The 26,011-nt window shown below is 38.0% G+C and overlaps 1 protein-coding gene across 1 annotated transcript; it reads left to right on the forward strand.

Annotated features, from left to right (window-relative positions):
* Positions 1-8,781: 8,781 nt before the first annotated feature.
* sirt1 (sirtuin 1) lies at positions 8,782-24,030 on the forward strand. The gene is made up of 9 exons (XM_058385732.1): positions 8,782-9,165; positions 9,600-9,719; positions 9,884-10,122; positions 11,835-11,987; positions 12,066-12,213; positions 14,323-14,402; positions 19,873-20,056; positions 22,069-22,749; positions 22,987-24,030. The coding sequence occupies exons 1-9, from the start codon at positions 8,850-8,852 to the stop codon at positions 23,271-23,273; spliced, it is 2,208 nt and encodes a 735-aa protein (XP_058241715.1). The 5' UTR covers positions 8,782-8,849; the 3' UTR covers positions 23,274-24,030.
* Positions 24,031-26,011: the final 1,981 nt, after the last annotated feature.

Below are 26,011 nucleotides of genomic sequence, written 5' to 3' on the forward strand. Positions count from 1 at the left end.
CTGTTTATTTAGTGTTTTCAGTGTTGTGTTTTTGTGGTTGTGTATTGACCTGTGTGTCCCCATTTTATTTTTTTTCTGTCTACTGTGGGTGATTGTGCTCTCTTGGGTTCGATCCCCATCTCAGATGGCGTAGCATTTTTATTTTCTGACACACCTTATGTAGTTTAGCAGTGCAAAAAGTCTTGATGCCAAACATCATCCAGATCATTTTGATTTGCTCTAATTATGAAATAAGCCATAGGTCATATATGCAATCATGAGCTTATAATATCAAGTCACGTCATGAAGCTTTTATTGTCATTTCAACCAAACATAGCTAATGTAGTACATAGTGAAATGAGACAATGTTTCTCCTGGACCATGGTGCTACATACACAAAACAGGGCTACATAAGACAACACAAAAAACAACACAGTTGTCCTACCCACATAAAGTGCATATTGTGCAACCTAGTTCAAACAAACAATACAATACACTACAAGGATAGAGACATAAAAAAAGTGCCGACCAGTGTACAGACTGTGTTTAACATTGTGCAAATAAGGATTTTAAACAGTGAGAGGGTTGGTAAACATTTGTACAATGTGTGTGCATGTCAGTTCAGTGCAATTTAGTTGAGGAGCCTGATGGCCTAAGAGAAGAACCTGTTGCACAGTCTGGCACCTCCAATAGTGCAATTATGCAAGATTTGAGCCCAATTTGCAGTTTTGTGGAAAAACCCACCTTAAATCTTGCTATATTATAGACATTAGTCACTGGTATTTGGGTGGCTATAATTTAAACATTTTCTAATGTTCACAGGTGCAACTAGCATAATATAGTAGAGGATTTATATATGTCCATACTAAATTGGAGAGAAAATGTTTCCAATTTTACCGTCAAGTTCTTATGTAAACTAACCTTTAACCTAGCATTTGTGGCTATATTAAAGACATAAATACTGGTTTTCATATGGATCTAATTATCAAATGTTCCATAGTTCGTAAATCCAATCAGCATATTATAGCAGAGGACCTCCCATTGTGTGGTCAGACTAAATTTTGGCCCATTTTACTGCCAAATTTGTGGAGAAAATACATCTTAAAATTTGCTACATTTTTCTTAGTTTTGCATACAAATGTTCTATATTATTGTAGGACCTTAGAGCAAAAGTGATGGTAATCAAAGCTTTGCAGAGATAGAGCAATAAGCAGAATTCTGAGCCATAAAATCAGGGATCCTGTCAAGATTGTGCCAGCAAGTCTGAGATAAGGATAAGGATGTGCAGAGGTATATTGAAACCCACTGTCCCTTGGGAAAACTATGCCTGGGAAATCAACACAAAAATCATTATTCAATCACCAGTATTAGGACTCAACTGAAACCAGTGGTGATTTAAAACACTACAGGATTTTAAGCCCGATTTGCAAATTAACGAGCTCGCCGACAGATCGGTCTGTGATCGTGGGAAAATCAGCGGGTGATCAGCGCTCGGCAATCTTTATGTGTGATCTACTCAACGACGCCTCAAAGCGGCATTTTCAAAACAAACCTCAACCGAAAGTCTCGCGTAATTTCCGGATCCACCTGTCGCGTGTGTTTTCGTGACAAAACGTGGTTTGGGGACGGCGTTGAGTGACAAGAGTTGCGGTGTGCGACCCCCTCTTGTGGATCATTTACGAAGTGTCGCGTAGTGTGAACACCACAAGGACAAAAAGACATACAGTGAAGTCATGTAGTCTGAACAGCAAAGCGATCTACCGACGGTTAAAGTCTTGTAGTGTGACCAAGCCTTAAGAATCACCAATCTAGCTTGGCCCCATCCTCGGCTAGAAACAAGTTTTCTTTTTCTTTATAGTCTAGTCTTGCCTGACCCCACACAACATTATTAAATTAAGTGCTTTTCTAAAATCTGTAATGCCTGACCCACTCATCACTCCATTCATCTTTTGGGATCCCAACCCAGGGGATAAGTTTCAGAGCCTTCAGAACACTACATGCTGAGATATTGTGAAGCAGCACTGCTCTGGGATATTCCATTACATAAGACACCAGGACTAACACAAAGCAATGGCCTCTTGCAGTTCATTATAATGGCCCGACCATATCAATTATTTTAAGGAGACCCTCAATAAATGGAAGTGGGTGCAATTTCACTTTTGGGGTGGTCTGAAAATTCACCAGCTGACATTCGGAACATGTCACACATCACTGCCAAACATTTACGTGAGAGGAGTGTCTCCAATCGTCATCTACTCTGGTTATTATCCTCTCACATTCTTCCATTCATTGCAGAGCCCAACTGAACAGTTTATGAGATCGATACTTTTCTTGCAGCCTTATAATTTGACAATCAAACATAAAGGGGCTGATGATGTATTACGAAGATACTCTTTCACGTGAACCTGTGATGGAGTCTTGAGGTAGACTTGAGGTAGTTCTTCTAGTGGAAGCGGCGGTTAATGGAAGTATAAGGTCAATTTTAATGTGTAAAAATTGTGTATATGTATTTTCTTTTAGGGGGTGTGTGTTATGACTTAGTTGGTGTGTTGTGGTTTTGGTTGGGGTTTTTTTTTTATTTGTTTTGTAGGTCTGATCGGTGACTGCGGCATGACTTGAATGCACCTGAATTTCATCATGGCACCTCACTTAAACAGTGTTTGGTGTTTGGGGGGGCTGCTAAGCTGCTGTTTAGGCACTTTGTCAGACTCGCACTTTAGTTTTGATTTTGTTTTGTTGTGTTTTCATGGATTTGTTCAGTTAATGCGTCACAGACTATATTAACTTTAGCCATGACACCATTATCCCTACAAGAATCTTATACCGCTATCCAAACAATAAACCTTGCATCACCAGTGACCTGAAAGATCTATTGAACAAGAAGTAGAATGCCTTCAGGTATGGTGACAAGGATGAACTTAAAAAGATACAGCGGCAACTGAAGACAACACTGAGGGAGTGTAAAGAGGGAGTGTACCAGAAGAGGATGGCGAGTAAACTTCAGCCAAACAACATCAAGGAAGTGTGGATGGCCATGAAGAAGATCACTGGCTTCAACATGAAGGATCGTCAGCAGGGGGGCAGCTTAGACAGAGTCAACAAACTGAATATGTTTTTTAACAGGATCAGCACAGGACTCCCTGATGGGCCATCCCACACAAGTGTTTTCACATGCTTGCAGACACCAAACACACATCTATGGCAACACCACACAGGCTTGCTGAGTATCCCTGACCACAACCCCCCAATGCCTACCTCCAGTTGACCGATCATATCTTGCTTGCATCTTGACCTTTTACTTGACTGTGATGGCCAACCAGGTGAGAAGACAGCTGGAGAGACTTGATCAAGGCAAGGCTGCAGGCCCTGATGGTATTAGTCCCAGGGTTCTAAAGTCCTGCGCTACTCAGTTGTCTGGTATCCTGAAGTACATCTACAACCTAAGTCTGATGCAGGAAAGGGTACCGGTGCTATGGACAACATCTTGTCTAATACCAATACCTAAGAAAGCCACCCCATCTGGCCTTAATGACTTCAGACCGGTTGCTTTGATGTCACATGTCATGAAGTTGTTGGAGAGAACAGTTTTAGCCCACCTGGTCCCAGGAGGTGAAAGCTGCACTGGACACATTCCAGTTTGCTTTCCAGCCTCATGTAGGTGCCTACCTAGATGGCAGCGGTGGTACTGTGAGGATCATGTTTTTTTTATTTTTCTAGTGCCTTCAACACCAACTATTCCTGCTGAGTGAGAAGCTGCTTAGAATGGGTGTTAGCTCATCCACCATCTCCTAAATTTCCCCAATTTGTGTGATTGGGTGCCTCCCTGTCTGATACAGTGGCTGTTGGCATTTCTGTGTTGTCATCTTTCCCGGTGCTGCCCCTGGAATGTCCTGCAATGAAAGGGGCCCTTGAGTCATTCTGGCATTAGTATCTATCTTTTCTATCTACTGCAGGGGGCATGGTCAGTCACAAGGGTAAAGTGCTAACCAGCCAGATAATATCTTTGTTTCTTGATGGCCTACTTTATTGCAAAGGCTGCTCGCTCCACAGTGGCATACCTTTTCTTGGTGGGACTCAGCTTACAACTGATGTAAAGGACTGGGTGCTCCTCCCCTTCAAACAATTGGAAAAGAACAGCTTCTTGTCCTGTCTCTGAGGCGTCCTTTTGTACAATAAAGGGAAGACTGAAGTTGGCATTCCACAGTCCTGGTGAGCTGGTGAGGGCATCTTTCAGCTACTGGAATGCCCACTCTGTTGTGCTGGACCACTGCACCCAGTCCAGCTGGCTTATAGAGAAGGTGTCATTATAAAGGTGGACCAGATGGGTCAGGCCAGGGGTTGATGAGAAGACATCTCTGTAGTGGTCCACCAACTCCATCAGGTCCTGTTGCTGTGACTGAGTGAGATCAGCCCCTCTCTAAACCAAGGCATGCGCCGCGGGATCTGTGGAGGTGACAGTAAACACAACTGGCACCAGGCTCAATCCGTCTTTTGAGTTGGTTAAAATGGTATAATTGTGTGTCTGTGTGCTTATGATACAGGGTTAATAGGCAGTCCATTCCTCACGGCTGGTGACACAATCAGTTTATTTCAACAACGTTGACTTTATTTATAATGTTGCAACATATAAGAGTCTTTGTGCAACAAAGAAAAGAGGTAGAGTCTTTGGCATCTTCGGCATCTCTGCCTCACAGCCATGTGCTTTTCGACTTTCCAAAACAGCGCTGGTGCCAAAATACATCAGATCAAATTCCATTGCTGTGCTTTAGCCAGTTCTAAAATTTTAGAAATGTTATGATTGCATTTATGTTTTTAAGTCAAGGCAACCCAGTAACATTATACTGTTTATTTGTAGGTCTCTCAAAAATCTCAACACTATAGTACTGTATAATTTTGAGTGTTTGTTTGTTGTTTATTTTTTATTAAATGAACCTTTATTTGTGATTATTTGTGAGCATTATCTTCAACTCTTTATGCAATTGCATTATTGAAATCAGTAGTGTCATTAGTCATATGGCATTCTTCAACAACCTCCATGATCCCAACCAGCCTTGCTTCAAAGCGGCACAATTCACAGAAACTGCTCTTTTGGCTGTCATTGAGAAGCCACGTGATTCTGGATCAGCCAAACTGTCTTCAGTCCTCATCCTCATCCTACTTGACCTTTCAGCAGCATTTGACACAGACTTGCTTGCCCACCCTCAAGAGACTTGGAATTAGTGTAAGAGCATGACAATGCATGGCATATACAAGACTTGGAAAGTGGACTTGGACAGAGTTTTGGACTCACTTTTATGATTTCTGGTTCACTTTCAGGAAAAAAAATCAAACAAGAAAAACCTCCCACAATCCCCTGTTTTAAGATGACTTTGACTTTGAGACGTCATACCACAAGATGCAAACTGCTCATCAGCACTAAGATTCAAAATATATAGTAGAAAAAAGGTTGAGTCACAAAAGTTCACAAGATTAACCTCTACCAAAGTGATAAAAAAGCTAAGGTGTGGAAAAAGAAAGGATCACAAATCTTTATTGATGATGTAAATCATTATGGTAGCAGAAGAATTAATATAAAAGTCTGCAGAAAGATTCTGCCTGTCAGTGTATTGCCAATTTCATTATACAGCAAAACACTGCCAATACAAGAGATGACTTCATGGAGGGAAGTAAGTTTTAGAATGCCAACTTAATCACCAGACCTTAATGCAATTCAGCATTCAGACTAAAACTAAGGAGAAACTAAAAAAACAAGAAGAGGAAGAAGTTCACAGTTCTTCTCTCCTTTAATTATGTGGAGTATGCTGAAGTGATTTAAGACTCCTTGACTATCTTGGATTTTGTCACAAACTGTTTTCCCACTATATATCATCTTCAGACCAACCTCAGCAAATGTTATCAGAAGAATTTTGAATGCTCCAAATGGTTTCACAGCAAAGCCAGATGAGACGCTGTATCTTTAACAATGACTTTGCACACTGACACAAAATTGTGTAGCCGTCTTCAGGACCATGCTCTGAAACGATGCATCACCACCTACTGGCCAAAAGTTGCCATAACATGCTGAAAATGCTTACATTTAAAGGCCATTATTGCTACTTCTTCTAAGGCAAAAAACTGCGAATTAACCTGAGTTGACAGTGCAAGGTTTTCCCCCTGCTAAGAATAGAAACTAATTACTTATTTTGTTTGTTTTATGACATTACACCCAAATCCCACACAAAAAAAACCTGTTTTGTGGTGATTCTAGTTGTATTTTAACTATAGCAATCCTGAGGAATGTGCAAATTATTTGCTTATTTGTTCTCTATGCATGAGCAACAGTAAACATCCTTGTAGGTTGCTCAAAAACTATAACTGGCTAGTTTTAGTGAGATTTAACCCAACAAGATGCATGAAATGCTAAATATCAAGAATAATCTCAACTGCATCATTCTCTCACATCATTGCCGGTTTTTGACCAGTAGCAAGGACTCCATTTCCCAGCACCTGTGCAAATCACGACTCTACCATGTGCTGTAATCCAATCATTATGTGAGTGTCTCACACCAGATTCATTTTTGTCAAAATTAGCACACCTATAATTTTTTTTCCAGTGTTTTGTTGCTAATAGTCTTGTGAAAAGATCTCCTGAAGCTTTATCAGAAAGTAATAGCACAGATCATCTGGAAAAAGAGTGTCAGCTCAATAATCTTGCTGTCAGGCCTCGTATATAACAAATGTAAAGTCAGGGGCTGTTGGCCAAACCCTGACGGCTAATCATGGGATGCTGCATAAACCAGGTATGTGGACAATAACTTTCTTATGATAGTTGGTCATCTCATTCCTAAATCATGGGAAGAAGTGCCATTAATATATTCATTCAGTATAAACAAATACATTATTTTATCGCTGCACGTCTGTCAGATTAGTAAGAACACTTTTGGGTTTTAGTTCAGCATGATGATTCTGTGTTTATGATGGGATTAGTTTCCATTGTTATGCTGATGATACCCAGTTATATATCTCATCAAAACCAGATGAAATATCTAATTTGTCTAGATTAACTGAATGTGTTAAAGATATTAAAGATTGGATGACCAATAATTTTCTATTACTAAATTCTGATAAAACAGAGATATGCAACTCAGCTTGCATTTAGAAGGATGTACTATTACTACTAGCTCAACAGTGAAAGACCTGGGCATAATTTTAGACAGCAACTTGTCCTTTGAAAATCATATTTCCAATATTACAAAAACAGCCTTCTTCCATCTTAGAAATATTGCCAAGCTTAGGAAAATTTTATCTGTATCTGATGCAGAAAAACTAGTTCATGCATTCATGACCTCCAGACTGGACTATTGTAATGCATTACTAGGTGGTTGTCCTGCATCTTCAATAAACAAGCTACAGTTTATGTTTACTCTGCAGCCGCCAGAGTTCTTACCAGGTCAAGAAAATATGATCATATAACCCCAATATTATCATCCCTGCACTGGCTACCTGTGAAGTTTAGAATTGACTATAAATTAGCACTACTTACGTTCAAGGCTCTAAATGGTTTAGCTCCAACATATCTAGCCAGTCTTCTAACACGTTACAATCCACCATGCTCTTTAAGATCACAAAACTCCGGACTTTTAGTAGTTCCCAGAATATCAAAGTCCACAAAAGGGGGTAGAGCGTTTTCGTATTTAGCTCCTATACTTTGGAATAGCCTTCCTGACAGTGTTCGGGGCTCAGACACAGTCTCCCAGTTTAAACATAGACTAAAGACTTATCTCTTTAGCCTGGCATACATTTAACACATCCCATAACCTTGTGCTCAAGTACATCTGATTAAATGCACATTATCATCTAGTGCTGCTAATATTATGAACAGCAGCTACGCTAATGCTGTTCCATTGTTTCCCTTCTTCTACCCATCCCGAGGCATACAGAGACTGTGCCGGCTCCAGTGGCATCCGGAGATGGACCAGCTCCAGCCGGGTTCTGCTTTGTGAGGATTGGGGTATTCAAAGCAGCGCTGTGGACGACAACAACCTCCTTATTAATTTACATAATATTCTACACATGCTGTATCGGCATCACACAACTGACTACACATAAATGCACAATGTAATCTCACACTCCGCTATCACCCAAATGAGGATGGGTTCCCTTTTGAGTCTGGTTCCTCTCAAGGTTTCTTCCTCATACCATCTAAGGGAATTTTTCCTTGCCACAGTCGCCTTAGTCGCTTCAGGCTTGCTCACTTGGGATAACATCTAGGACTGTCTGTCTGTCTGTTTATGTTTGTTGCTTTCTTATGTTGTTTCTCATGTAAAGCTGCTTTGAGACAATGCTCTTTGTTAAAAGCACTATACAAATAAAATTGAATTGAATTGAATTTAGCTGCTGGTATGCAGGGTGATGGGGGGGGAGTTGTGAGCCCCCTGCTGGAGGGACCATATAAACCATATACAACACACCTTTTTTACACACCTTTTTACTTAACATTAAAGAAAACTTCTATTACTCGATTTTTTTTGCATTAGACTGCAATAGCTCTCAGTACATCGGTAATATTAGCAGGCTAGAGCTAATTCGCTCTATATCGAATTCCGTAAATTAAATTGCAGATTTGAAACTTTTAATTGCATTAGAAAACCATAACAAATCTTCAAATACAATATACATATAATTATGAAGATTTTTTTTCTGGATCCGTAATTAAACTGCTTTATTAAAGGTTTTCAGTCTATAATGTCGGCCATGGCATTCGATTCCGTCAAACAAAATGACGTCATTTCCTGGACTTTGTTTCTGCGGGAGGATGAGGAACTCTGCAGCCAGGCGCTATAGGAGACGTAAGGGGGTGGGGGGATGCGGCCTAAACGCGCATTTGAAAGATGGCGGACACGGAACGTAAATCGGTCGATGTTACAGCCGACCGTGATCAAACAAGTGAGCCGGTCCCTAAGAAACCACGGTGTAGCTTTCTTCAGAACTGTGTTCCAGGACAAATAACCAGTGGAGATGTGCCGGGCAGGAGTTGTGCGGAGGAAAGTTCATCACGGCCACAAGATGCAGAGCCGGAGATGGGGGTGTCTAAGGCCACGGAGACTGTACAGGAAAACAACAATGAGCCTGAGCCCTGCGAGCTCACAGAAGATGACTCTAACGCAGATAAGACTCTAATGTCTGGACATGAAAGTGAGGTGTTAGGTAAAAAGCTCCAAACTTTGATTGTTGTGTTTGGCGGATTCAACATTTTGACGTCTTCCGCTTTACCATAATGCTAACGTTAGCATGGGAAGGAAGTAATGGAGAGATCTGGTTGGGCTTGCTAGCTAATAAAGTATCTAATCTAACAGTATCTAATAAACAGTATAGAAGACGTCGTCGACAAACTTTAAAAATCTTTCATATGTCGAAAAACAGGCAATAATGACATTTGAGATTTTGAGAAGTCGGCAGCTTCCCACAAGTGATATAGCAGGAGAAGTAAACAAAGATAAACATAATTTTCCTTTTTTTCCATCCCAGTTTTTCAGGCCACTTATTAGTACAGTTATAAGTCATGGTAGGCATTGCTGCACTTCAAGTATTGCAATTGAAAATAATTCATTTGTTTGATCACATGTTTTTTTCCATTCCAGAAACAGGTTATTTGGATGATGGTGTTCACCACAATGGATTTTATTCACCTGAATTAGCTGGTGATGATGACTGCTCCTCTCATGCCAGTTCTAGTGACTGGACTCCCCAGCCACGGATTGGTATGTCTAGGTGGTGGTGGTCATCTATAAAACTAATCAGTTTATCATGTGCTTTTAATTTACAGCACTGAAATGCTTCAGGACACTGATGTAATGCTGCACTGAGTCATACCAGGTGGTGTAAAGTATTAATTTAACAGTTTCTAAATGTTTTGTTTTGTTAGGATCTTACCGCTTTATTCAACAACAGATAATGAGAGAGACTGATCCACGGACTATTCTAAATGACCTGCTGCCAGAAACTGTCATTCCACCTGATCTTGATGACATGACACTATGGCAGATTGTTCTCAACATCTCAGAGCCTCCTAAGAGAAAGAAACGAAAAGATATTAACACCATAGAAGATGTCACCAGACTGCTTAATGATTGCAAAAAGATACTTGTCCTGACTGGTGCTGGGGTATGTTTCAGTTGGAATTTTTAAGACTTTTCCATGTTCTGTCCTAGCTGCCAGGAGCTACTAGAAGAAAGATGATCAATAATCACATATTTGCATTTTTCACACTTCCTTAAATTACTGGGATTAGTTTAGATCCTTTATGTATTATGCTTGATTATACCTAGTGGTCACCTTAGTAGTTTTGCAAACTTTCACATGTCATGATCAATTTGGCTTAATTTGTAGACATTAGCTTTGTGTTCTAATCTCATTTGTCATTGGCGTAAACCTGCAGAGATAATTGTCAGTTTAGGAAATACATGATTTGCCTCTTTAAAAAGGCATCTTTCTGTAAGAGGCAATGCTCTCAGATTCTGTAATTGAAAGAATACTTCATAGTTCAGTTAAATGGTTTAGAATGTCATATATGCAAATGCATATACTTATATATTCTACATTATGCCCTCACTGTCCACTTTTATGCACCTATTTAATCAGGCCAGTGGTGGCTCAACAATTTACTGATCAGAAGTTCAGGGGTTCAGTCCCAGGCAGAGCTAAGCTGCCACTGTTGGGCCATTGAGCAAGGAACTTAACCCTCTCTATGTGATATGTGAAAAGAATTTTACTATGTGACAAAGGCTAATAATCGACCAATGATTTAAAAAAAAAAATCACCCAGATACAGGACATGTTCAAAACAAATACCAGAAAAAGGAAAAAGTGTGATTGTTGTCTGTGTGTGGTATGGTTTTTGGTGCTAGATAGGCTGATTATATTTCAGAAACTGTTGATCCCCTGGAATAGTGCAATAAACAAAAGAACACTGCATAAGCAACAGTGTGGCAACTGTTAAGCATTATATAAGAGAGGTCAGAGAATAATTGCTAGATTTCTTCAAATTGCCAAAAATGATGTAGTAACTCATATAAGCACTTTTTACAACCATGGTGACCAGAAAAGCATGGACAGTTAAAAAAAAAAAGATAATAATAACATGGTCTTTTTCCACTCTTCAACTGTCCAGTTTTAGTGAGTCCTGCGGCTATCATGGTGCCCATAGTGCCTCAGATTCCTGTTCTTGGCTCATAGGAGTGGAACCTGATGTGGTCTTCTACTGTTGTATCCCATCCACCTCAAGGTTTGATGTGATGTGTGTTCTTTGAGTGCTTATTTGAGTTACTATAGACTTCTGTCAGCTCAAACCAGTTCGGTCATTCTCCTCTGATTTCTGTCATCAACACAGTGTTTTATCGTGTAGACCCTCTACATACCAAATGTTTTGTTTTCCCCCTCACCATTTTGTGTAAACTTTAGGTGTTGTGTGCGCGCAAAATCTCAGGAGATCAGCATTGTACTAAACCAACCAGCCCATCCAGCTCCAAAACCATGCCACTGTTAAGTCACAGAGATCACACTTTGTCTCTATTCTGATGGGGAACTGAAGCTCTTGACCTGTATCTGCAGGATTTTATGCATTGTGATGAGTAACTTACTGGATAACTAAATGAATGTACAGATTATATAGAGTATGTGCACATATCTCAAAAGATTTTCAATGCTATTGGTAATAAAAGTAGAATTGCCATTTTGATTAGTGTTAAAGATAATTTGGATAAAAAAAATATATTATAGTCTGCTTCTGAAATTTAAGTATAAATGCAATATATGTGCAATGTAATGCCATGTACGATGGAAGGAGAGTTTTTATTTTGACTGTTTTCTGTTTTCAGGTTTCTGTTTCCTGTGGAATACCTGATTTTAGGTCAAGAGATGGGATTTATGCTCGACTTGCTGTAGATTTTCCAGACCTTCCAGATCCTCAAGCAATGTTTGATATTGAGTACTTCAAAAGGGATCCAAGGCCTTTTTTTAAATTTGCGAAGGTCTGTATACTGTCTATTGTCTTGTTTTGTAGACTATTAGATTTTAAACCAACAGCATGTTTTTACCCTTTATTGTAGGAAATCTATCCTGGACAGTTTCGGCCATCACTTTGTCACAGATTTATTGCTTTGTTGGATAAGAAAGAGAAAATTCTCAGGAACTACACTCAGAACATTGACACTCTGGAGCAGGTTGCAGGAGTCCAAAGGGTCATGCAGTGTCATGGTATGTTGATTTCAATTTTGAATATGTAAAGGTCACATTAGAGTAGTCACCAATACACTGATTATGATTTACAGGTTGAACCTGCAAGTCTTTTTGTTGATTGTCTAAGTTTTTATTATACAGTTAAAAAAAAGTAATATTTCATGCCCTATTTGATGCTATTGAACAGTGAATTGTTGTTTAGTTGACTGATAGAAGGTGTGTTTTAAAGAGGGTTCTGGGTTAAATAATAATAAGTCACCATTTTTTGATTCCTTTTTGCACTGAGCAAATCCACCAATAACACATGCTTCAGTGCCATGTGACCTAGTCCCAACTTTGCTTACATAAAAGCTAGCTAGCTGTGAAATCATAGCAGAGCCATTTACTTAATATACAAACTTGCTGTTGTCTTTGCCATTTGCCATCTATTCAGAGCACCATCACACCAATATACACTACCGCTCAAAAGTTTGGGATCACTTGCATATTTCAGCTTGATTTCAGCTACGGAGGAAGACTCCATTAGCAAATCCATTTTGTGGGACATCCTCCAGGAAGCATGGGGTGAAATCTCATCAGATTATCTTAAAAAATTGACAGCTAGAATGCCCAGGCTATAATTGCTGAAAAAGTTGTTTGTTTTTTTTTTTTTGTTTTTTTTGATGAAGGCAAAGTTTGAAGAAAACATTCATTTCCATCACAATAATTATTTCTAACTCTGACATATCAGCATGTTCTCTTCTTTTGCTATATTTTCTATTCAGAATAATTTTGTGTGTGTTTCCTTAGAAAACAATAAAATTTTTGAGTGATCCCAAACTTTTGAGTGGTACTGTATGTAAGAATTTTGTTGAAAGCTATCCTACAAGAAGCAAACTATGACTTCCAGGTTTTGACCCAGGCATTTTTGAATAGTTCTCATTTGAAGTTTGACAAATCAACAGACATGACAGAAACTGCTTAGCTAATGATTTTTGTTCATAGCTTTTAGAGGTTTTTCTACCTTTACCCTTAACCAGGGTGGGGGTAGTTGAGTCGGGGAGTTGGGGTGATATATTTAGCAATTCAACTGTTACTTGTGGGGGAAAAAAGTTCCACTTCAGAAGCTGGTTGCTGTCACTGAGAGATTGGGTCAACAACAACATGAGGTGCACAGTCAAGCTTTATTCCTTGTATGTCAATGGTTAACATTTCCCAAATTATATTATATTACCATTGTCATTCACCAGCAAGTGCTAGATACTAAACAATTGGATTTTTCTTGCATCATGACTCAAAGCTGTCAAAGCTGTTATTGCAATCAGAACAGGTACTTCACTGTCACTTGTTTAAGTCTTTGCTTAATGAATTTGATAATCCTTAAAGTGACCTGATTCTGCATGCTGCCCTTTACCCTCAATTGCTCAGATAAAAAATGTAAGTCACTCTGCTAAATGATGGAAATGTAAATATAAGCCTCGAGTCATACTTTTAATAATTTTAATAATTGTTCAAATTCCAGTTGAAGCAACACATGGTTTGAAGAAAAAAATACAATAACAAAAGGTGCACGTTCAAATATTAAACTGGGTTGAAGTATGTGGGGCTTTGTTTTGAACCATATGCTGGATAAGCAGTAAACATTATTGAGTAAACTATCCCTTTTAAAATAGTTAAGGGTCAGGTAGAGGAATTACAACCTGGTCTGTCACAACAGTGTATATTTTATACAATATAAAGATTTCTGGATGACCGTATAAATCAGACTTCGCTTGTAGGAAGATGGCTAACTTGAAGGTAGTGTGCTAGACTTGAAATAGCATGCGGTTACTCATGATACAGTTGATGTTGTGCAAGATCATTTTGAATACAAAACTAGATGCCATATATTGTGTTCAAATATGATTTTGAATATGATGAATTTTCAATAAAATGCTTCTTGTATCAGAATTTTTTAAAATCAGAAATTACTAAATTCCAGCACTACCAGTGTTATATCAAAGCTTTACCAGCCACACAACTAGTCCAAACTTTGCAGTAATGTTGAATTACTTTCAGACCTAAATACAAAGCGCCACCATTTCATACAGTTAATTAATTGCTAATTTAATTGACTAATTTGTTTATGGCAATGTAATTTTTTTCCAGGTTCCTTTGCAACTGCATCCTGCCTTGTGTGTAAACACAAAGTTGATTGTGATGCCGTAAGGGAAGATATATTCAGACAGGTATAACTATCTTTATTATAAATAACAAAAAGCTACCTTTTTATTATAAAAAAGAAAAATTCCAATGCTAAGTTTATCATTTAATAATGAATAACGTGTATTTAAAAAGGCCTTCAACTGCACATAAAAAGTGATCTTCAAAAATGAGTTTCCTTCACCAATTATGATAGTGGGTTATTTTGTTTTTTCATTTAATGCTAGCTGACATTTAATATGGCCATAAATTGTGGAGTGTCAGTCCATATTCATTAGAGGCAGTGACTTCTCTTGGCCAGTTCTTTTGGAGGTGAAATGGTTTTTGGTCTAGCCAAATATACACTGAACTGAGAGCCACTAGTTGAAGTAAGTGCTTTCTCATTTGTTGCTCAGGTAACAAACCAGGTCCTCCATGTCTCTCTAAATACAATTTTAAGGGAAGGATTTTATAGCTTCATGTCACAATAGACTGAGCTACCATTTGCTAGCTAGCTGAAATACTAATTTACTGTTAAATGTAAATATACTGCTAACAGCAGTCAACATTTCCACTCAATGCAGTGTATTTTTAGGTGAAATTTGCTGTACTCAGTGGTTTCAATCTAGCGCTAACACCTACAGTAAATTAATCATCTAAATGGAGAACTTCAGTCTTTTATTCTCTGTCCATTCTGTCAGTGTAGTTTGTGTAGTGTAGCAGACATTTTGGCTTCACTTTTACACCCACTTATGACATCCATCCATATTTTAGTCATTGGTTTAGATATTGGTTTACATATTATACTAGTGATTGAAAGGTTGTGAATATGCTTGTGTTTTGTTTTTAATTACCTAGACTAATATTCTAGAGCTAGATATTTGAAGGAATGTTAATGAAATTAATGTTTTGAATTATATAAATAATGCATTTTCTTGCACGATACCTTCCTGACCAGAAAGCAAAATCTAATCCAATTAATTTAACATTAGTCTAATGTCAGTCACTTATGGATACCCCATGAGTGACAATTCCCAAAAACAGTTTACATCGAAGTGTGCACATATCCTTGCTACAGTGGATGCTCTTATTGGGATACATTATATTTGTACAAAAAACTGCTTTTGTATTCAGAAAACCTGTACTAAGTTCACCCAAGTAGTCTTATAAGTAGTATGCTCATACTGACCATTTTTTAAACACACTGCTATAGGCAAGATTAATCAATAAACCATAAAAGTGAGACCATTATAGTTAATTTGAGGTGAAGTTACAAGTTGTAATTCTTTGCCTACAACCGGTAAAAGCCACTGAAACACTCCCTTAGCATGCAATTTTAGCTGATCACCTTGGGGTATTAACCACTATCTCTTTCCCTGTTTACCAAGTGATGTCAAATCAACATGGCCACGCAAATTGTGAAAAGTATAATGTTCTCCTTCTGGTAACTTATTTGGTTACAATAGAATTGCTTTTAGATCAGTAAATATACAAAGACAGTACTTGGTTAAATCAATAATATTGATTCTACTAGTTATTGTTTTAAAATGGTACTCAATATTAGAGTGATTAGTAGAGTAGACTAATGTTATTAGAGTTTACTGGGAACCTTGGTTTTAACACAACTCACTATTGTCTACTGGCTAGCTTGTAGAAAAGACACGTTTTTGTTGAAGTGTCAAAATAATCTTTTTGCTACTTCACATGCTGAAATTGCAGAGGTGGGCATGCAGAAAGACTCAGAAGGCAGGTGGAATCTTAGCTGAGCTCCGGGCTCGTGTTTATTCCATCCATGCTCTTCAGTGTTTTTTTGAAAACAGACACGCATCCACGCCTGAAAATTCAAGTTCATGCTCCATTGTGTGCGTGCATGTGTGTGTTTCAAGCTCCCCCAACTGTACCCCTCTCTCTCTCTCGAGCCACACTTACAAGAGTTACTGAAAACACAAATACACACAAGTAAACTGTCTATGATAAGACACAGGTGAGAATAGTTATGTGTTACCTGCTATCTCATGAACTGCTGATTCACTATACACCCATACGCAATCTAACTTGTACTGACTTATGGGAGCATGGCTTGGCTTTACTGTCATTTTATTTGCATGTCTTTTCAGCTCTTTGTCAGTCTATGTTAGCATCATTATTCTAATCCGTGTTCTGATAGCTCAATAATTCGCAAGACTGCATACCGTTTTGCTGCTGAGAGAATGGTCAAGAGTGTCCATGCTGTTGTATTATTCTTTTTAATGAGCCCTTGTGAGCTTTTAAGCTGAGAGTCACATGTAGTATTGGATAGTTGGCATCATCATCTGGCTGCACTGGGAAAACTCCACCATTTTTCTTTCTCAGTAGACTCAGGTAAGGGAGTAGTTAAGAGCCATTGCAGAGCAAACACAGACAAGCCAGCCCATTGTTTCCTACAGTTTTTAAATGGTTTACTCGGCCACATAATATGCATCTGCTTTATCCAGATCTGTGTAAAGCTGCTTTGTGACTGGCTATTGATAAAAGTGCTATACTAATAATTTGAAATTTACCATAAGTTAAGTGTTGAATAAAGATATAATTATAAATATATTTTAAGAATTTTATATTTATAAGAATTTTTGTGACATTTGTCTACAATTTGACAGCAGTTATTAAGTGAACATTAAAAGTGTAATATTAAAGCCTTAAAAAACTGTTAAAGTTCACACACTGTCACTGTTTCTGATCACTGAAAATCAGATCTTGCAAATGTTTCATTGTAGAGGCCAAGTAATTTTAGGGAGGTAGACTATAAATGAGAGCAGTGGCTATTTTAAAATATTTTATTGAAAGTCTACAAAGGCAACTGATTTTTATTCTATTTAGTTATTAGTAATTTAGTTAATATGTAGTTACTCTTTTTTTTTTTTTAGGTATGAGTTCATTGGTTATACTAATTTACATTATTTTCCTGAATGTACTCTCTAAGTAGTATGCCTCAACGTTAAACATTAATTAAATTTAACATCAACCAAAGTTCACCAACAAAAGTTTAAAAATAAAGATATTTATTGTGCAGGTCTGGCTTTTCAATGTTGACTAAAACTAATTCTGTGGGGCGGATTATGGTACTTTCACTATGAATAAATATATTGTGCAAATTGTCTGCATTAGACTGTTATGCATTATAAACATGCATTATTATTTTTATCGAATAAATTTTATTATTCTTAAAGAAGGTGCATATTGTACACAATACCATTTTTTTTATACCACAGGGTTAAAGTGACTGTTAAAATGGTGACCTGTTTAAAAGCATCTTAGAGTCTTAAATTATCAAAATGCCCCTGAAATCAAAATGGGTGTTTTAGAATTTTTTCTTCCTGCTGAAAAGCTAATTTGTTTTTCACTATACACAGAAGTCATTTGGGTTTGAGAAAAATGATGAGAGACTATAGTTCAGGATTACCCACAATTTGCTTGTTTTTTACATCTAGATGTGATAAACAACTTGGAACATGTCTTAGAATGTTTGTTTGAACCTGCCCATGTTTCTAGTGATTAAAAATATTGGAACATGTGACTGACGGGTGTCTCTTGTTGCCCAGGTGTGCCCTGGAAGATTGATTGTTTAAACAATGAATAGCTGTGAATGTCTTCTCTGGGTTTGAGCCCTGGGCTTCACCTGTGAGATTTCTGTTACGGATAAACCAACATGACCATAGTGCAGTCTATTTAAGAAAAGAAAGCCTTTTTGAAGCTGAGAAAAGAGGGAAAATTGGGAGCCATTGCCCAAGCATCAGGCATAGCCAATGCAACAATATGGAATGTCCTGATAAAGAAACCACTGCTGTACTAACCTCCAGACCTCAACTACCAAGATCTAGCAAGAGAAATGTCGGCAGTCAATGACTTTGTGACAGATGTGAAGAAGAACCCCATATGACAGTCCGTGACCTCACTAACAGCCTCCACTCTGCAAGAGTGAAGCTATCGCAATGAACCACTCATTAGCAGTACAAATTGGAAGGCCAGTTTGGATTAAACCTCTACCAAAGTGATGGAAAGGCCAAAGTGTGGTGAAAGCAAGGATCTGCTTATGAACCAAAACTTGCATGTTCATCTGTCAAGCAATGTGGAGGTATGGTCATGGCTAGGGCTCGTATGGCTGTTTCTGAAATGAGTTCACCGGGCTTCATGATGGTAACAGCAGAATTATCTGCTAATTTACCCGAAAGTGCATACAGTCTAATTGGGAGAAATTTTATCATGCAAAAAAGACATTGACAAAACACACTGCCAACACAACAAACGACTTCACAGGGGCAAAAAAGGTGGGAGGTTTAAGACTGGCAATCACTATCACCAGATCTTAAACCAACTGAGCATGCATTTCATTTCCTAAAGGGGAGACACCTGAAAGAAGCTATGATGCAAGCTTGGAAATGTGGGTGGTTTGACGTGGTCTAAGTTGTTTATCATGTCTAGGTTTAAATATGAGGGAATAAAAGCAGAAATTCTGATACACTCTCATTCATCTTTTGATCTCTCTCTCTATATACACTGAACAAAATTATAACACTTTTGTTTTTGCCCCCATTTTTCATGAGCTGAACTCAAAGATGTAAGACTTTTTCTATGTACACAAAAGGCCTATTTCTCTCAAGTCTGTCTAAATCTGTGTTAGTGAGCACTTCTCCTTTGCCGAGATAATTCATCCACCTCACAGGTGTGGCATATCAGGATGCTGATTAGACAGCATGATTATTGCACAGGTGTGCCTTAGGCTGGCCACAATAAAAGGCCACTCTAAAATGTGCAGTTTTATCACACAGCACAATGCCACAGATGTCGCAAGTTTTAAGGGGGTGTGCAATTGGCATGATAACTGCAGGAATGTCCACCAATATTTGAGAGAAATAGGCCTTTTGTGTACATAGAAAAAGTCTTAGATCTTTGAGTTCAGCTCATGAAAAATGGGGGCAAAAACAAGTGTTGCGTTTATAATTTTGTTCAGTGTATATGATAATTCTTTAGCTGAAGGGCTACCTTTCAGTGGATTCAAATGCCGGCTGGTGATGAACCTACAGCTGCCTGTCACCTTTAATGCCACAGAACAATATGGCTTACCTCCAGTCACACAACATTTTAGAATCTAGGATCTTGTTCTACAGTGAAGAATGTTGTTTGGTAAAAAAAAATAAAACACCAGGCTAGGTTTGCTGTGAAGTTTTCCTTTTGATTCAGTAAGGATGTGACCCATTTTAAATGGCTGATATGTCGGGTGATGTGTAGATCACACCATTTCAAGAAGACTTTAATAGTAACATGATGGAGAACATGAAAACAAGTTACTTGAGTAAAAACAGCCACTTTCTGCCATTAGCTTTGTTAATGTCATAAATTCATCCAGTTTTATATTATGATTAGTCAATTATTTCAGCTGTGAAAATTACACATCACTGTTACTTTTCTTGGTGTATATACTGTGACAGGAAAAAAAGCAGCTATTGTTGCTCTAATCATTTTTAAAATTTCTTTTTGCAGGTTGTTCCTCATTGTCCAAGGTGCCCTAATATCCCTTTTGCTATTATGAAACCAGACATTGTCTTCTTTGGAGAGAACCTTCCTGAAGCTTTTCATAGGGCCATGAAGCAGGACAAGGATGAGGTGGATCTCCTCATTGTTATCGGATCCTCTTTGAAAGTGCGGCCAGTGGCTCTTATTCCAAGTATGTTATTGTAAATGAATAGTTTGAACACTCACTGTCCACTTTATTAGGAACACCTGTACATACATTCTGCTATATAATCAAGCAATCATGTGGCAGCAGTGCAAACATTTATGCAGTTACAGGTATAGAGCTTGAGCTAATGTTTACATCCAAATGAAGAAAAAGTGTGGTCTCTGTGGCTTTGATCATGGCATGGATGTTAGTACCATAAGGGCAAGCTTGATCTGGTAGTTTCAAACAGTCTCTAGAATATATATAGAATTGATGCAAAGAACTTGAATGAGTAGCAGTTCTGTAGGTAAGAGAGGTCAGAGAAAGAAGCGGAAATCACTTTACAACTGTACTGAGCAGAAAAGCATCTCCGCATGCACAAAGCAGTTGAACTTTGATGTGGATGTGCTACAGCAGCAAATGACAGGAATCTGATTCCAGTTTGCTAAATTGGATGGTTGAAAATGTTATACCCCATCCACTTTATATTATTTTTGGATCTGCAGGAACATGACAAGTACTAATCTCTTGTATTCTTCACATGTCTTGGGCTATATAAGGTATCGTGGCTAGCAGTGTTAATTTTTACAGCAAATTTTTATTTAGTTTTAGTCATAGTCTTTTGACTAAGATGTAATTTTAGTTTTAGTCATCATTTAGTAATATACATTTCTTTAGTTTTAGTTGGCGATTTTAGATTTAGTCAACTACAATATAAAAAGTGTAAAGGGCTATGCATTTTTTTTTTTTAAGATTCCCTTAAATTTCTAAAGTTATTATTTTCACCTGGCCTTATTATAGAGCGTCTTATTTTCCTTCACATCAAATGTGAAATGTGTCTATATGTGCTATATTTCTTCTAGGCGTGGACATTTTGTTGTGCAGAAACAATGTCCATGAGGGCTGGTCGTACTGGCACTTATTTTAAACTTGTTTTTATTAGTTGACGAGTCAGTAGTTGAGAAGTCGTTATAGTTTTCATCCTTGTGCATTAGTTTTTATTTAGTTATCATCTTGTTTTCGTCTAAACAACAGAAGTTTGATGACAAAAATTATTCATCAATTAAATTAACACCAGTGGCTTGTTGGAAGCCCCTTTTTTTTAAACCAAGCCCAGCTAAATCGTGGATTTGGACTTGTTTGTCTAGTACATCCCACAAATGCTTGATAGGACTGAGATCTTGGAAATTTGGGGGCCAGTCAATACCATGAACTCATTCATATTCCTCAAATCATTACTGAACAATTTTGCATCCTGCTGAAAGAAGCCACTGCCAGTAGAAAGTACCATGGCCATGAAGGGGTGTAATTTACCCAAATGTAACAAAAAACGTCATTGTAGCTGCTCTTACCAGTGGACAGGGGTCAGTATGGGCCCCCTGACCTGTCTGCAGCTGTGAAGCCCAATCGTTATGCACTGTGTTCTGACACCATTCTATTATAGCCAGCATTAACTTTGTCAGCAGTTTGTGCTATAGTAGCTCTTCTCTGTGATGAGATTAAATCTACTAGCCTCCTCTCCTCACCATTCATCAATGAGCCTTGGGTACAAGATCTGTCATCTTGGAGATGCTCTGACCCAGTCATCCATCACAGTCACTCAGTTAAAATCACTCAAATCCTAATGCCTCCATTTTTTTCTATGTTTGGCATTTGATTACTTCCAAAACTGTGTGTGTGTGGTTTCAGTCAACTGAAACTGGACAGTTGAAGACTAGTGCAAAAAGAACAGGTGCAATATTCCCTCTCGCTCTTTCTCTCTCTGTCTCTGTTTGCAAAATTCTGTGTAGACTGTAGAGATTGTTGTGTGAAATTCCCAGATCAGCATTTACTGTAATACTCAAACAATTATACTGCTACCACATGATTGGCTGATTAGATAACCGCATATTATGAGACTATCTAAATAAATTTCCATAATGTATTTCAAATTTCCACAATGTATTTATAGCCTTATTTATAATATAGTATAAATTCAGGGAATTGCGGTTTAAGTCTTGTTTTTTTTGTGTGTTAAGGCTCTGTTCCCCCTGAAGTGCCTCAAGTTTTGATCAACCGTGAGCCCCTGCTTCACATGAATTTTGACGTAGAATTGCTGGGAGACTGTGATGTCATCGTTAATGAATTATGTCATCGACTGGGTGGTGACTTTGAGCAACTTTGCTACAACTCTTCTCAACTAAGTGAGATCACAGACATACCTCCTCCTCTACCATCTGCTCAATCTGAACAGGAATGTGACCGGAAAGTTCAAACCTCTGAAGTTCAAAATAAAGGACACTTTTTCACAGAAAACGACGAGACAGTTGCACAAACATCAGAGACCGTAACAGCTATAGACTCTTGTTCAAATCCACAGTTTCTGAAAGATGAGGGTTTGAACACCTCTCATACAGCCGAGGACACAAGACCCTCGTCTGAACTAGAAAATGGGTCACGTTTACCGAAACATTCAACCCAAGAAAATGAAGGGTGTCTTAATGCACAGCCAAGCCCGTGCCTAGAAACCTCAGATGTTCATCAAAATGCACCATTGGATGCTGTTGAACAAAGTCCAAGTACACCACAAGAAAGAGAAGGGATAAGGGAGTTGCTGGATATTAAAACTGAAGAGAAGCACAAAAATCAAAGAGATGATGTTCGCAAACAATGCTGGTTGAAACAAGCCTATCGGAGTCCAATCAGTAATCGCCTTGGAAGTAAGGTTCAGTTTTTTACAATACATTACACATTTTAAGATGAATATTATCATGATTTAATGTTAAGTTGAAAAAGTGGTAAATTGGTGCATAGAAGCTACTGCATTACATTTACATTTCTGGCATTTGGTAGATGCTCTTCTTGAGTAGTCAGTTGATTGGTTTTATGTCATGACATTTATTGTGGGTTCTCTGATGCTTAGCAATTACTTTGGGTTTTTTTCCTCCTATTTTCAGGTTCACAATACTTATTTCAGGCTCCAAATCGTTACATTTTCCATGGGGCTGAAGTGTACTCCTGCTCAGAAGATGAGACCTCTAGTTCCTCTGACAATGAAGGTTCCTGCTGCAGTGGCAGTGGGTTGGAGGAAGAAGAAAGTGATATAGAGGAGGACTGCATACCTGGAAATCATCCAAGACCTGGGGAGGGTAGTGTTGGAGAGACAGTGGATGAAAATAAATGCATGTCAAATATTCACACAGACAGTATAATGGAGAATCTCAACATGACGACAGACCTTTAAAATTTTCCTGCTTCTCTATAAGTACTAATGTATATGTCTTGTGCTTATTTCTTGTTTGAGACTATATTTTTATACTCTTCTCCCTCCAGTCCCACCCTATTGCTGTTACTGCCTGCTCCAAATCTATTTGGATGGGGAAGTCACAATAGAGTTTTTTATTGTTTATTCAGTCTTGATTAGAGATGAAAGGCTGATGGATTGAAAGTAATGGTTACTTTTATATTGGGTATTTTAGTATTTTATATGTGCTTAATTATTCTGGTCATATAGCTCTTGTGTCCAGTGGAACATTTGATGAGAATATGTTTTGGATAAATTATGTTAATCTTGATTTGTTGTTTGTATATTTTCTGTACATATCCAGTTTAACTATGCACAAGCCTATAGATCTGAAAACAGTCAGTATAAAGAAAATTACAAGAATTGTCTTTGGAAAATAAACATATGATGTGCAGTAAAACTGCCTTGATACAAAGCATGTTATATGTACTTTTTAACAAATTAAGAAGTACATTGCAAAGCATAATGTACATGGCTAAAACCAAAAAGCCTAATAAGATTGAATTGATGCTAGAGACTTTAGATTACTATAATTATCTGACTTAGCTACCTCATTTTGAAAAATTCAGTGCTTTCTTAGGGCATCGCATATCATGCTGTAATTAGCTGCATTTGTTTATTCTGAACTGAAATTGAACTATATGTAATTTTACTGTAGTTAGTAACCTGAAAAGATAATAAGGCAACTTGGTAATTACTTGGGGAAATTTTTCTTCTCTAAGTAGTATTTATACATTCATAAAACAAAATTTAACCTAAACGTTCATGTCCTGTTGAAAAGAGTTATTAAATTAGCATCTTGCAACAGCTCTTAATTTTACCATGCCATGTATTCATAAATCATATTTGAAAAAATTAAAACAAATATTTTTGCCCATTTAGTTACTAAGAGCATAATTAAGGATAGGCACTTAAGAGTTAAGTAGGGTTCTGTTCTTAGACATCAACCTCAGCAAGCTATGTCTTTATGGAGCCTGCTTTGTGCACAGGGGCATTGTCATGCTGGAACATGTCAGGGCTAGGCCTTCTTGTTCCAGTGAAAGAAAATTGTAATGCTAAGGCATACAAAGATATCCTCTACATTTGTGTGCTTCTAAATATGTGGCCTAGGGAAGGCCCACATAAGAGTATGATAGTCCTGTGTACACTTTGCACAACATAGTCAGCTTTATTAGGAATGCCTGTACAGCTGCATTTATCCAGTCAATAATGTGGCAGTAGTACAATGTGTAAATCAAGGACCAGGGCTTCAGTTAATGTTCCCATCAAACATCAGAATAAAGAAAAATATTGATCTCTGACACTTTCTGGTATGTTTGTTAGTACCAGACAGGCTGGAGTGAGTACTGCAAAAAGTGTTGACTTGTGATTTTCATACACAGTAGTCTTAGAGTTTATACAGATTGTTGCAAAAACATCCAGAGAGTCTACAGTCTGAAACACGTTATTAATAAGAGAGAGCAGAGGAGAATGACCAGACTGGTCTGAGCTGACAGAACGTCATTGGTAGCAGAAAAGCAGTACTACAACATCAACCTAGGTGCTACACAAAGCTTCATTTCACCATTACTACAGGCAGCCCAGAAATCGCAAGACAGAAATAACACTCAAGAAATAGAAGGCTTACGATGTACTACATACATAAAATGTATATATAAAAGGTGATTGATTAAAAGTCCGGGGATTGAGAGCGGTGGAGTTCTGGTGGCTGCCGGGAGTTTCAGTCTGCAGCGTGCATGTTTGCTGGCCTCAAGCTACCGGGAGCGACGTAGTTGCACCTAGTGACAGTTCTCAAAAGTCATAGCACTTGTTTTTGATACTTTTATTCCTTTTATTCTTTTAATGGACATTCTTGAAATGATACAATTAAAATCTCATCCATAAGTATTACCCATCAATAATGGCATTGATTATTGTAATTCATTGTTCAGTATCCTTAAGACTTGCTGTCAGAGAAAATTGGTTGAATGAATGTAAATAAATGATTTTTTTTTTTGTTCTATATCAATCAGACATGTCTATTGTAGAAGAGCTATTAAGCAGATTGGAGATCATTTTGAGGGATAAGTAAAAGGCATTTCCATATAAAATAGCTCTAGGTATGTCTGTAACAAGATGCTGAAGATCTTCTACCAGTCTGTTGGTGGCGAGTGCCATTTACTGTGTTGTGGTCTGCTGGGGGGCAGCATCAGTGCCAGGGATGCCAGCAGGATTAACAAGCTAATTTGTATCATTGGACACAAACTGGAGACGTTTGAGTCAGTGAGGAACAGGAGGTCACTGAACAAACTGTTCTCCATCATGGACAATCCATCTCACCCTCTCTACAACACACTGAGCTGAGCTGAGCTCATTCAGATTCGTTGTCACAGAGAACATTACAGGTCATTCATACCATTTGCAATAACATTGTACAATAGTTCACCTGTGTGTGACAGGTGATAACACTCACACTGCAATACAACTATTACCACAATTTTCTAGACTCACAGGGTACTTTATATTTATTATCTACTGCCAGTTTGCACATGTGTACTGTAATGTAAATACTGATCTAAATGTGGTTAAATCCACAACTGTTTCATATCTGCACTTCTATACACTGATCAGCCATAACATTATGACCACCTGCCTAATATTCTGTTGGTCTCCCTTTTGCTGCCAAAATGGACTACACC

This window comes from Hemibagrus wyckioides, linkage group LG03 (genome assembly GCF_019097595.1).
Source record: "Hemibagrus wyckioides isolate EC202008001 linkage group LG03, SWU_Hwy_1.0, whole genome shotgun sequence".
Lineage (NCBI taxonomy): Eukaryota > Metazoa > Chordata > Actinopteri > Siluriformes > Bagridae > Hemibagrus > Hemibagrus wyckioides.

Bases quoted from the DNA above. Each gene is read 5' to 3' on its own strand.
- sirt1 (XM_058385732.1), top strand. From the start codon at position 8,850: ATGGCGGACACGGAACGTAAATCGGTCGATGTTACAGCCGACCGTGAT. The intron at 12,214-14,322 runs GTATGTTGATTT...ATTTTTTTCCAG, and splicing joins AAGGGTCATGCAGTGTCATG to GTTCCTTTGCAACTGCATCC. The intron at 22,750-22,986 runs GTAAGGTTCAGT...TCCTATTTTCAG, and splicing joins AATCAGTAATCGCCTTGGAA to GTTCACAATACTTATTTCAG.